The 11,591-nt window shown below is 45.1% G+C and overlaps 2 protein-coding genes across 2 annotated transcripts; both read left to right on the forward strand.

Annotated features, from left to right (window-relative positions):
* Positions 1 to 1,368: 1,368 nt before the first annotated feature.
* LOC119283109 (histone H4) lies at positions 1,369 to 1,967 on the forward strand. The gene has a single exon (XM_037562915.1). The coding sequence runs from the start codon at positions 1,436 to 1,438 to the stop codon at positions 1,745 to 1,747; it is 312 nt and encodes a 103-aa protein (XP_037418812.1). The 5' UTR covers positions 1,369 to 1,435; the 3' UTR covers positions 1,748 to 1,967.
* Positions 1,968 to 5,092: 3,125 nt separating this feature from the next.
* On the forward strand, positions 5,093 to 5,663 carry LOC119283125 (histone H4-like). Its single transcript, XM_037562916.1, has one exon. It carries the CDS (start codon positions 5,164 to 5,166, stop codon positions 5,473 to 5,475), a length of 312 nt encoding a protein of 103 aa, XP_037418813.1. The 5' UTR covers positions 5,093 to 5,163; the 3' UTR covers positions 5,476 to 5,663.
* Positions 5,664 to 11,591: the final 5,928 nt, after the last annotated feature.

Consider the following 11,591-nt stretch of genomic DNA (forward strand, 5'->3'; position numbering starts at 1 on the left):
CGGGGGCTCCGTCGTTGTTGAGTCGCATGTCGCCGGTATAGGGGGTGCCAGTTGTGGCCATGTGTCACTCCTCCCCCTTCCTCTTTCCCCAGCCTAGTGCTTTCTGGCAATGCTTCAGGTGGGACGGGCGTTGTCGGTTCCGATGGTGGTTGGACTTGGCGGAGCTATTTGAGGCCACCCCCATTGATGTTCTCAGGGTGGTCTGGGTGCAGAGCCACGGCCCTGGCGATGGGAGGCGCGTTGATTGGGCGCATTTGCGTGGCTTGGGTGCGGGCGAGCAAACATGGCCGCTTGGGCGAGTGGTTGGTGGAGCGGGGGTGCGACGGAGGGGCTCAGAGCACCAAGGTACATCACTTGCCCAATCTTTCTACTAGCCGTCGGCGGCGGCATTCGCAGACGTTGTTTCCTTTTTGCAGGCTCCACCGCGGTACTCTCACTCCCTTCGTGTTGCTATGGGTGAAAACTTGATCCATGGGATGCGATGGTGGCGGCTATCCTGGTCCTGCCCTTCTTGGAGGTGCCGTTTTGGAGTCATCGCTCCGGCGTTGGCCATCTCAACTCTCCTCGGTGGATCACCCATGTGGTGGTCCGTCGGCTAGAAGCGGTTCTTCTGTGCTCATTCGTAGTATGCTTGGTAGTCGTTGGGATGGTTTATCGGCACCTTTGTATCTTGCTTTGGGTGTGTGTATCGGTCTTCTCGAATGTATGAGGTGATGGTTGCTTTATAATATAAAGCGGGGGAGGCCTTTTTCGTCATTAGGGGATTGTGTCGTGGAGAGATAGAGAAGGCTAGAAAGAAAGAAGAAGCAAGAGTGAGAAAGAGAAGGTTAGAGAGAGAGATGCAGGGTGATAGATAAAGTGGGAAACGAGAGAAAAATATGTAATGTATTCATAGGTGCAATTGAATTAGAACAGACTAAAAAAACCGTGGCAACGCACGGGCATTATACTAGTCAGTTGTAATTTTGTACTGTAGAACCGAAGTTTGGGTACCGAAATTGTTCACAACTCACGTTCAATATCACCAGTTGTGGTTCCCGTTCATGCATGCCTTCCGCTATATACCATACAAATCACAGCAAAAATTGAATTCGCAGAACATAAAGGAGGAAACGCAGAACCCTGCGACCAGCCACCCAACACCCGCAAAAAAAAGCACCCTAAATTTGTTCGAGCTGGCGCCTCAATTCAGACGCGCCCCGCCACTCCAGCAATCGGTGCCTCCCGCCAGGTCATCAATCCGCGGCATCTCTCCCCCGGATCGCGATCTCAACCGTACACTCCATCCACATCGAACGGCAGGAAAACGCCTCCTCCCACCTCTCGCCTCCCTTAAAATCCCCTTCCCCCTCCCGGCAAATCGCACAAAACAACCACCACCGCTCCTCCAATCCCACATTCGCTCGCAGCTCGAACCAAGGAGAGACCGTCAGCCATGTCCGGGCGCGGCAAGGGAGGCAAGGGGCTCGGCAAGGGCGGCGCCAAGCGCCACCGGAAGGTGCTGCGCGACAACATCCAAGGCATCACCAAGCCGGCGATCCGGAGGCTCGCTCGGAGGGGCGGCGTCAAGCGCATCTCCGGCCTCATCTACGAGGAGACCCGCGGCGTGCTCAAGATCTTCCTCGAGAACGTCATCCGCGACGCCGTCACCTACACCGAGCACGCCCGCCGCAAGACCGTCACCGCCATGGACGTCGTCTACGCCCTCAAGCGCCAGGGCCGCACCCTCTACGGCTTCGGCGGCTAGGCTCGTCCTCACCTCCGTGCAAATTCCGATGTGCTTATCCCCCTGTGCGCCGTAGTCTCGCTGTCCAGAAAACTTAGCTGAAATGAGTTCCCCATGTTTATCTCCGCTGTTTCCTTCGTAGGATTAGCTGTATCGTCAAACAAAGCTGTTCGCATCTGAAGTTTGAATCCAATCTTGTGTCTACGCAAATATTGTGGTTGTGGTTTTGCTGTGATTTTTACTGCTGCGCTGTTGCAATTGTGGTGTGTCGATTGTTCCTTCTGTAGCGCAAGATCTGGTTGCTAGTACTGAATTACAGAACGAAGTTTCCAGAATTCAGTCTGCATTTCGGACATTGTAGATTTGCCTTTCTTGAACGGGTCTGCGACGTGAACTATCTATAATGACTGAATCATGTGGTTCGTGTCGGTAACCAGGAAAGGCCATTTGCTCTATTTCCAAACATCACTGTGGAAATGTTTTCATTGGATGAAATATTAGCAGCAATAACATTTTCAAACCTAGGAACACTTCATCTTGGTTTTCATTGGACGTTAAGCATACCACTGTGATGTTCTAGAATATGAGAGTTCACATCATCTTCAAACCTGGGAACATCAGTTGGTTACTTGATGCGCTTACAACAGTGTGTTAGAGCCAGATCCTGCAAAAGCCTGCATTAGCAGGTTTATTTCCGTGTATAAATGATTTTTCAACCATGAGGGGAGGTGTCAAGGGAACAGTGAATAACCTGTAGCGAGCAATGACCTGTGAACCGTAGAATCCTAAAGAAGTCAACTCCAGTAAGCAATGGAAATGGGAGCACTGGTGAGGCGTTGGGTCAAGTGTTCTGAATTATCTTCAGATGTCCAAAATGGTTCACATGAAGAATACTCCCTCCGATCTAGTCTGTGCTTAGAAGACACCTTACATAGTACTCCCTCCGTCTCATAATGTAAGAACGTTACAAATCAATCATTCTGCAGAACAGCAGTGCAGCAAGTATAGGAAGTTGGATTGACGTCCAGAGCGAATTAGTGACCGCTCTTGTCCAGTAGACAGATTACAGCCAGGGGCGGAGCTATGTAGGGGCGGACCTGGGCCATGGCCCGCCCAGGAATTTGACAAAAAAATATTTTACTACTAATCGTCTTAGCCCAGCCCACTAAGCCCAGCACGCACAGGCTATCCCCCATCGGCCGTCGTCTCCTCGACTCACGCACGCTGCACGCACAGGCTCACGCATGGCTTCCCCAATTGCCTGGCTTCCCCAATTGCTCATGCCCTCAGTCTCATACTCATGTAGCCACGCCGCCGTCGTGGACAGGGAACACGGTCCACCGGAGTGCGCCGCCCTCCGTCTCTCGGAGCAACCTCCGCGGCGACGCCCGCCTGGATCTCGCCTCGCCCCTGCCCTGCTCCCTTCCGCCGCCCATGATCCGCCGGAATCCAGCGTGCCGTGCGTGCTGCTGGCGATCCATTCCTGCAGTTGTTCTCCTCCATCTCCAAGTCTCCAAGTCTGGGGCATGACCTGGGCCAGCCCCTTCTCTTTCTATATTCTATCGCTAGCGCCCCCATGATTTGCCCCCTTGCCACACGTACACTTCACAGGTAAAAAAGTTCCCCCAAATTCTAAATTTGATAAGCAATAGCCTTATTTTTCTCATTTGTGTACACCCAGTGATTAGTCCTGCTAGTGATAAATAATAGCCTAATGATTTGATCATATGCAAATTTCAACATAGGTAGTCATGGGGAAGGAAAATCAGACTTAAAAAGAATTGATTTAGTTTTTAAAAGAAAAAGAGATTACATAACTGAAGTTGAGGATCATTAAGACAAGATTGTGCAATAAGATGGAAGATGAGAACCTGGCTAATAACTTGTTAGTTCACATAGAGGGTGGAATTTTAGAGAACTACAGCCCACGAAGATGTCATTGCAAGAATGATTGGAGAGTTGATTTCTATATGAGCAAGTCCATGTCTAATGTCTCGGCACTTTTGTATTAGCTAATTCAATAGTGACTCATGGTTGAACTGTACTTTGGTACATATATATTATATATGTACATATCTGCTAGCTCAATCTTATGACATGGGTCTTTGTAATATGTCCTTATGAGTCAGAATTTGGAAAAAAATGTGCTCTTCTTAAGTTTGGCCCGCCCAACTTTTTCGTTCAAGCTCCGCCACTGATTACAGCATTTCAATACATTCTTTCTAGAAGCAGCGAGGCAAATGCCGGGCAATGTGTGAGGGCGACGATAACACGCAGTTCTTCCACGCCAGTGCCTTGCGCCGTTTGGGTCCTGGACGTTGGCGCCTTGGTAGGGTGCAGGTTGTCACGGGAGCTCCTAATTGGCGCTTCAGGTGTGAGCTCGCCCGTTGGCGCTCACGGGCACTGGGCCGGCCCATCAAGCGCGAATTCCTGCTCGAATGCTCGGTCGCAGTTAGATCGCTCCTCTCGATTTCTTTTCTGCTCGGTCGTTCATTTTTCTGTTGACCAATGGTCAGTGAGACCATTTACTAATAAAGAAAGAAAACAAATTCCACAGTTTTAAAAAAGTTCAAGAATTTGGGAAATTTTATGAAAAATAAGTTCACCCCAATTTTAAGAAGTTCATCGATTTTTGGAAAAAATCAAAAAATTTGAAAAAAGTTCATAGAATTGGAAAAAAAGTTCATCATATTTTTAAAACTTAAGAAAATTTGAAAAAAGTTCATCTAATTTAATAAAATCTTAATCAATTTTGAAATAATAATCATAAATTAAAGAAAAAAACGCATTTAAGAAAACAAAAAAGTAAAAGAACAAGAATATAGGGTTGTTGCTGAAGACGTTCCTAAAAAAAGTTACTGGTCGCCAAATTATAGGATTGTTGCTGAAGATGTTCTTAATCATTATGCTATTTGTAAGCATCAACCAATCGAAAATCCTTTTTTTGTGTGGATATAACCAATCGAAAATCCTAGTCCTTCACATAGAATTTCAGCATGTCATGCCCATTTGAATTTGACAAAGAAAGATGGTACGTTGGGTATATGTTAAGGAAAAAGCAACCAGTCGGAGAAACTACGCGCAAATGAAATTCAAGAACCGAAGTTTGGGTCCCCTATACTCTCTACAGATCACAGCAATATTTGAACAAAATAAAGGAGGAAACACAGAACGCTGGCGCCTCAATTCGAGAATCGGCCTGCCACCCAAGCAATCGGCTCCTCTCGCCACGTCAGCGATCCGCGGCATCTCTCTCGCGGATCCCCATCATGACCGTCCACTGCATCCGCATCGAACGGCAGGCACGCGCCTCCTCCGACCTCTCGTCCCCGTTAAAATCCCCTTCGCCCCGTCTTCCAATCCCCGCACCAATCACCACCACTCCTCCAATCCGACAATTTCTCGCAGCTCGAACCAAGGCGAGTTCGTCGGCGACCATGTCCGGGCGCGGCAAGGGAGGCAAGGGGCTCGGCAAGGGCGGCGCCAAGCGCCACAGGAAGGTGCTCCGCGACAACATCCAGGGCATCACCAAGCCGGCGATCCGGCGCCTCGCTCGGAGGGGCGGCGTGAAGCGCATCTCGGGGCTCATCTACGAGGAGACCCGCGGCGTCCTCGAGATCTTCCTCGAGAACGTCATCCGCGACGCCGTCACCTACACCGAGCACGCACGCCGCAAGACCGTCACCGCCATGGACGTCGTCTACGCGCTCAAGCGCCAGGGCCGCACCCTCTACGGCTTCGGCGGATAGGCCCCTCGTGGTCGTCTTCGTTGCCCCCCTGCAGATTCCTAAAGCTCGATGAGAACCTGACTTGTTTAGTTCGCTATTTCCCCTGTAGTTCCAAGTGAATCATGAAACAAAGCTATTCGCATCTGGAGTTTGGAAATTGTACTTGTCTTTGTGCAAATAAACTGTTTGTGATTTTGTCTCGCTGGTTATCTCTGTCATGTATGATTGTTGTTTCTTCTCTGATGTTAAATTTTGTGCGCTTGGGAGTAAGATTTGTTTGCCATCCTCTTACAAGGACCAGGAACATCATCTGCTCTGTATCTGCTATTTCTTCTGATGCATTTGTATTAGGAACCATTTATAATCATTCCATGTTGCAACGATGTGTGTAATTGAGATTGGGTTTAGTCTGCATTTCATACATCGATTTCTGGATTGATTTGCTATGTCATTTACTCTGCAAATCATCATGCTGTTCTTGTTAATAAGAAATGTCACCTGCTCTGTTTCTGTTTTTTTTTTGTTACTATAGTAATACTTCATCTGATGCATTATACATTTTGGCAATGGCTGCAATAACTTAATCCTTCAGTTTTTTTACTAGCTTATCAGCATAATTCTCCATATTCATTTTGCTAATCTCATATGATGTACGACAGTAGGGAAGTTTGGTGAATTACTTCTGACTTGATGTGCTTACACCACTGCCTTACATGCTTTGAGACAAAATAACTCTGCAGTTCTTACTTGAGGCCTGCAAAAGTCTGTATCAACAGGTTTAAAAACAGTAGAGAACAATGACCTGTGAATCCTTGAATCCTAAAAAAGTGATCTCCAGTAGCGATGAAAAATGAGAATAACAGAATGCATTGCATTCAAGCAAGTTTCCTGTAGACTATCTTCATATCTCAAGAACAGTTTGGATGAAGGAATAATAATTTGTCATTGGAGGACATGCTACAGCAAGTTGAATTGATATATAAAAGAAGTCTGTTCCTTGCAGAATAACTGAAGACAACCATTGTCATTTTGATAGGCAAAATTCCATAGGCACATTACAATATTTCAATACATTCTTCCTTTGACACATTCCCAGGTTTGGACACCCTCCCACATGAACAATCTCAGGTCTTAGGAACACCTCTTATGAAACCGAACACTTGATACAAGGAGGAGATGACACAATAAAAACTGAAGGCAAGGTACACACACAAATGCTGAAGTGCACAATAAATGACCCTCTAATTTTGTAAAATAAATACAATCAGAATTTGACACTCCTGCTAAAATTATGCACAATCATATTGGTGGAGAGAAGTAACAAAAATCACTATCAAATATGGGCAACAAGAAGACTGAAATTTTATAGGTGGAGAAAAGGATGAAACAACAAAGGTGAGCATTGTTCCATGCACACCCACATGGATAATAAATTCGAAAACAATACTAGGAAAATTTTAGAACATCTGAAATTTTGAGGTATCAAACTTGGTTGACCATTCTACTGACATGTAAAATTTCGTGAAGTATTGACACCCGTGGTACTCTTAGTGAAGAAAATACAATTGAGACTTTACTATTCATCAAAGAGTGTTTTCTAACATAACTTCGATCTTGTCATTTTTGACCCAAATACCACTAAGGTCATCTCTTTGTGAAACTTCATACGCAATTATACCGGTCGACTATGCGTGTTATAAAATGTTTTCTAGTTTTTTTTTTGTTTTTTCTAGTTTTTTCCCCAAGTTTACTATGGCATGGAACCAAGTTCACCAAATCCGCGTCCAAGAAAAGGAGTATCAAGTTCTTGGTGTTGTGTTTACTTGATTCACATAATCCAGTACCAAGTAGCATAACTGTGCTTTTCAAGGTGTACACATCACATCTGTTTTGAACTTTAGATTGTTGTCATAGAGCAAGAGGAATTCCGAGTAGTCAGATGAGGACTGTACTACATTTAATCTTGATAGTAGGCGTTTCTCGTGCTTATAGGCGTAACCAGTATGATTGCAACACTCGCGGAAGTGCACCAGTGTCCGCTTTTTTGAAGAAAACCCCAAACCGACAGCTTAGTATTCTTCTTTATACCTTGCAGAAGTCTAAATTATGTCCTTTAATATTGATTCATGTGTAATCAGATGTCAAGATGTAAATATCAGCAGCCAATATTGTCCTGCAACTGGTTCTAAATTTTTTTTGTCCTGCAACTTAAACTAAAGTGTCCAGTTCATTTTCTTTTTTCGCAAAGCTTGCGTATCATTTTATTGATAATAGGGTAGAAGAAAGTACATGTTTGGTTACACCACACAGGATGATGGTGCCAATTCTGGAGGCGTCGGCTCTTTCCCAACATCGCGCGTCGTCCTGGATAGTTTGCAACACGCGAGTGGCGGATGGTCGAGATTTTTCGAAGATACAACCATTGCGGTGGCAAAGGTGTCAGGCCAAGAGTACGATGATCGAGGATAAACCTCGGCGCATGGAGGTTAGCGCTTGGGAGCAAGAAGACGCCCACAAGTCTACAAAGGGGGTCGTCAGACATGGGGGAGATGTCGTCGACTGACACCAAGCAAGAACTCATGTCAGTTTATTTGGCGCGAGCAAGGACATCCGACAATGAGGTGGTACATGGTTTCTAGCACCTGATCGTAAAAGGAGTACAAATGCTCGTGGGAGGCCACGCCGGGCTAAGCGGTCCGCCGTCCAGAAACAATCGAGAATGAATAGTTGATACGTTCATTTTGCATCATGTTTTTATGTTAATATTTATTGCATTATGGGCTGATTTTTCATTTTATGATACAATTCTTATGCCTTTTGTCTCTTATTTTGTAAGTTTCACATAAAGAGCGGGATTGCCGACAGCTGGAATTCTGGACCAAAAAGGGCTATCGAGGCATTTTTTTCTCAACATTTCCAAATGAGCTGAAAATTGACGGAGAATTATTTTGAAATATATTAAAATTATTGGCGAAAGAAGTATCAGAGGGGGACCCACCAAGCAGCCACAAGCCTGCCCTGTGGGCCCACCCCCTGAGCTTGTGGTGAGCGTGGCAGGCCTCCGAGGCCCATCTTCACCTATATGATGCCATTTGCCCTGGAAAAAAAATCAGAAAAAAGGTTTCGGACGAAGCGTTGCCGTCTCGAGGCGGAACTTGGGCAGGAGCACTTTTACTCTCCGGTGGAGAGATTCCGCCGGGGAAACTTCCCTTCAGGAGGGGAAAATCGAAGCCATCGTCGTCACCAATGATCCTCTAATCATGGGAGGACCAATCTTCATCAACATGTTCACCAGCACCATCTCATCTCAAACCCTACTTCATCTCTTGTATTCAACCTTTGTCTCAAAATCTTAGATTGGCAACTGTGGGTTGCTAATGGTGTTGATTACATCTTGTAGTTGATGTTTGTTGGTTTATTTTGTGGAAGATCATATGTTCAGATCCATTATGCTATTCAATACCCCATGATCTTGAACATGAATATGTGTTATGAGTAGTTACATTTGTTCTTGAGGACATGAGAGAAATCTTGTCATAAGAAATCATGTGAATTTGGTATTCGTTCGATATTTTGATGATATGTATGTTGTTATTTCCCTTAGTAGTGTTATGTGAACGTCAACTACATGGCACTTCACCATCTTTGGGGCCTAAGAGAAAGCATTGCGGAGTAGTTGTTAGATGATGGGTTGCTAGAGTGACAGAAGGTTCAACCCTAGTTTATGCGCTGTTACAAATGGGCCGATTTGGATCTATATGTTTCATGCTATGGTTATGTAAGTGCATCTAGTGCCCCTTAGTGATTTTGGTGTATTGAAGACTTATAGGTTAAGGGACTAATGCGTGTGTGAGTGTACACAGGTCTATAAGTCTATGAGGAGTTTGATATTTACAGAAAAAGTCGACCCCTAAAAATGAATATCTTCGACTGAAGATTTTGTTATTTCTGAAGACTTTCATGAAGACTTTGAAAGTGAAGAAATTGGTGTGTCCGTGATGACTTGATATTCATGCGAGAAATATGAAGCTTGAAGACTTTCGTGTTCATAGTTTTGTTTTTCTCTTTCTTGAGTCGTAGGAAACACCGTACTGTTAAAGGGGCCGAGGAAATACTAAGGAAAAATTTCCATGTGATGCTCAACTCAAATCCTACACCTACCAATCCCTTCGAATGAAGCCATTGGAAATCTCATACAGTTCAGTCAATTTCTTCAGTGACAGAGACGAAGTTCTTCTGGTCTCTGAGGAATTTGTCCTGACTGAGGAGTTAGGAATTCGCCAGTGCGGATTGCCTACACAGTGAGGAACATGATAGCCCTGAGGATTTTATTACTCAAAATTCCGACCGTTGCTGTGCTATGCGCCAACTGTCCCAAAATATCTATCCACCTAACGGTCATATCATTGAAGGGCATTTATGTCTTATCATGTCAGGCTATTCCCTAGGCTATAAATAGCCGCCCCCTAGAACCACTAGCTGGTTGGCTGCTCCGAGAGAAACTGACACTTGTCATTTGAGAGCAACCCATCCTCCGAGGACTTTGAGCGAAAATCATCAAGTGAGGAAAAACCAAAAACCCAAAATCCAAACACCTACAAACCCCAAGTGATTGAGCATCACTGAAGAGATTAATTCTGAGTGGATCCGGCGCTTGTTACCTTTGAAGACTATGCTTCTTCCAGACGGTTAGGCGTCATGGTCTAGAGCATCCAAGAGGAATTGTGGATCGCCGAGTGACCAAGTTTGTGAAGGTTTGGAAGTCGCCTGAAGACTTACCACGAGTGATTGGACGAGGTCTGTGTGACCTTAGTTCAAGGAGAATACGGTGAGGATTGGGTGTCTTGGACGAAGTGTCTTTGACTGGGTGTCTGGGACTGTATGTCCTCGAGTTTAAATACTCAGCCGCTCCAACCAGACGTACAACTGAGACAGCAGTTGGAACTGGTCTACCAAATCATTGTCTTCACCGAGCTTACTGGTTCTATTTTCTCAACTCTTTCATTTCCTCATAACTGTGTTGTATGTTTGTTCATATCTGTGTTTGAAGACTGTTTGTCTTCATCCTGAGTTATCCTGTGATTACGCTTCCTGTACTCTGTGCCTGTCTTCATTTCATCATGATGACTATGCTTGTATTCTGTTATGCTTACTTTTGAGTATTTATTCCGCTGCTAGTAGTTCTTCGCTAAGGAATTTCCTCACCAGCAAATTCCTCAGTGAAGAATTTCATAAAAATTGCCTGTTCACCCCCTCTAGTCGATATAACGCACTTTCAATTGGTATCAGAGCAAGGTACTCCCTTGTTCTGTGTGATTTTGGTTTAACCGCCTGGAGTTTTAGTTATGTCGACCGCAGGTATGACGAAGGTGACATGCCCCATTTTTGACGGTCACGAGTATCCCAAGTGGAAGGCCATGATGAAAAAACGCCCCATGGCGATGAACAGCGAGTTGTGGACCGTCACTGAGATTGGCTTGACTGATCTGTGCAAGATGGCGGATGCTGATGACATTCGCAAGTATACTCTTCTCAACCTCACGGCGAAGGATGTCATCTGCTCCAGCCTGTCACAAAATCAGTTCAGGAATATCATGCATCTCGATCATGCGAAGCTCATCTGGGACCATCTCTCTGAGGTCTATGAAGGTCATCGAACTTGTCATGATCCTTGGTTTGAGGACTTCAAGGAATCTCTCAAAACGATGACATTCGAACCAGAATCATCATCTTCTAAATCATGCCTTATGGCAAAAGATGCTGAGGTAACTGAATGCTACTTGTCCGAGTCCAGTGATGATGAATCTGGTGATGAATTTGGACCCAGCTATGTTAAACTTGCTTCCCTTGCTACTAAACAACAAAGAGATTTGGAAAAAGCTCACTATATGCTAAACAAGAGCGATGATATGTTGGGTGAGGAAATGGATCAGTCAAAAGCTTTGGCTGAAAGTCTTCAGAGACTTCATACTAAGTATGACACCCTTCAAGATCAACATAACACTCTCTTATCGGATCATGAGAAGCTTCCTTATGAATTTCTTCAAAGAAAGCAAGACCTTGAGAAGCTAAGAGTGAGTTATGAAGATCTTCAGAAGGAGCGCGATTCATTACTTGCTCAACAAATCAGCGCATCT

This window comes from Triticum dicoccoides, chromosome 1A (assembly GCF_002162155.2).
Source record: "Triticum dicoccoides isolate Atlit2015 ecotype Zavitan chromosome 1A, WEW_v2.0, whole genome shotgun sequence".
Classification (NCBI taxonomy): domain Eukaryota; kingdom Viridiplantae; phylum Streptophyta; class Magnoliopsida; order Poales; family Poaceae; genus Triticum; species Triticum dicoccoides.

What these genes read in the sequence shown, in the direction of transcription:
- LOC119283109 (XM_037562915.1), top strand. Translation starts at nt 1,436, where the DNA reads ATGTCCGGGCGCGGCAAGGGAGGCAAGGGGCTCGGCAAGGGCGGCGCC.
- LOC119283125 (XM_037562916.1), top strand. Translation starts at nt 5,164, where the DNA reads ATGTCCGGGCGCGGCAAGGGAGGCAAGGGGCTCGGCAAGGGCGGCGCC.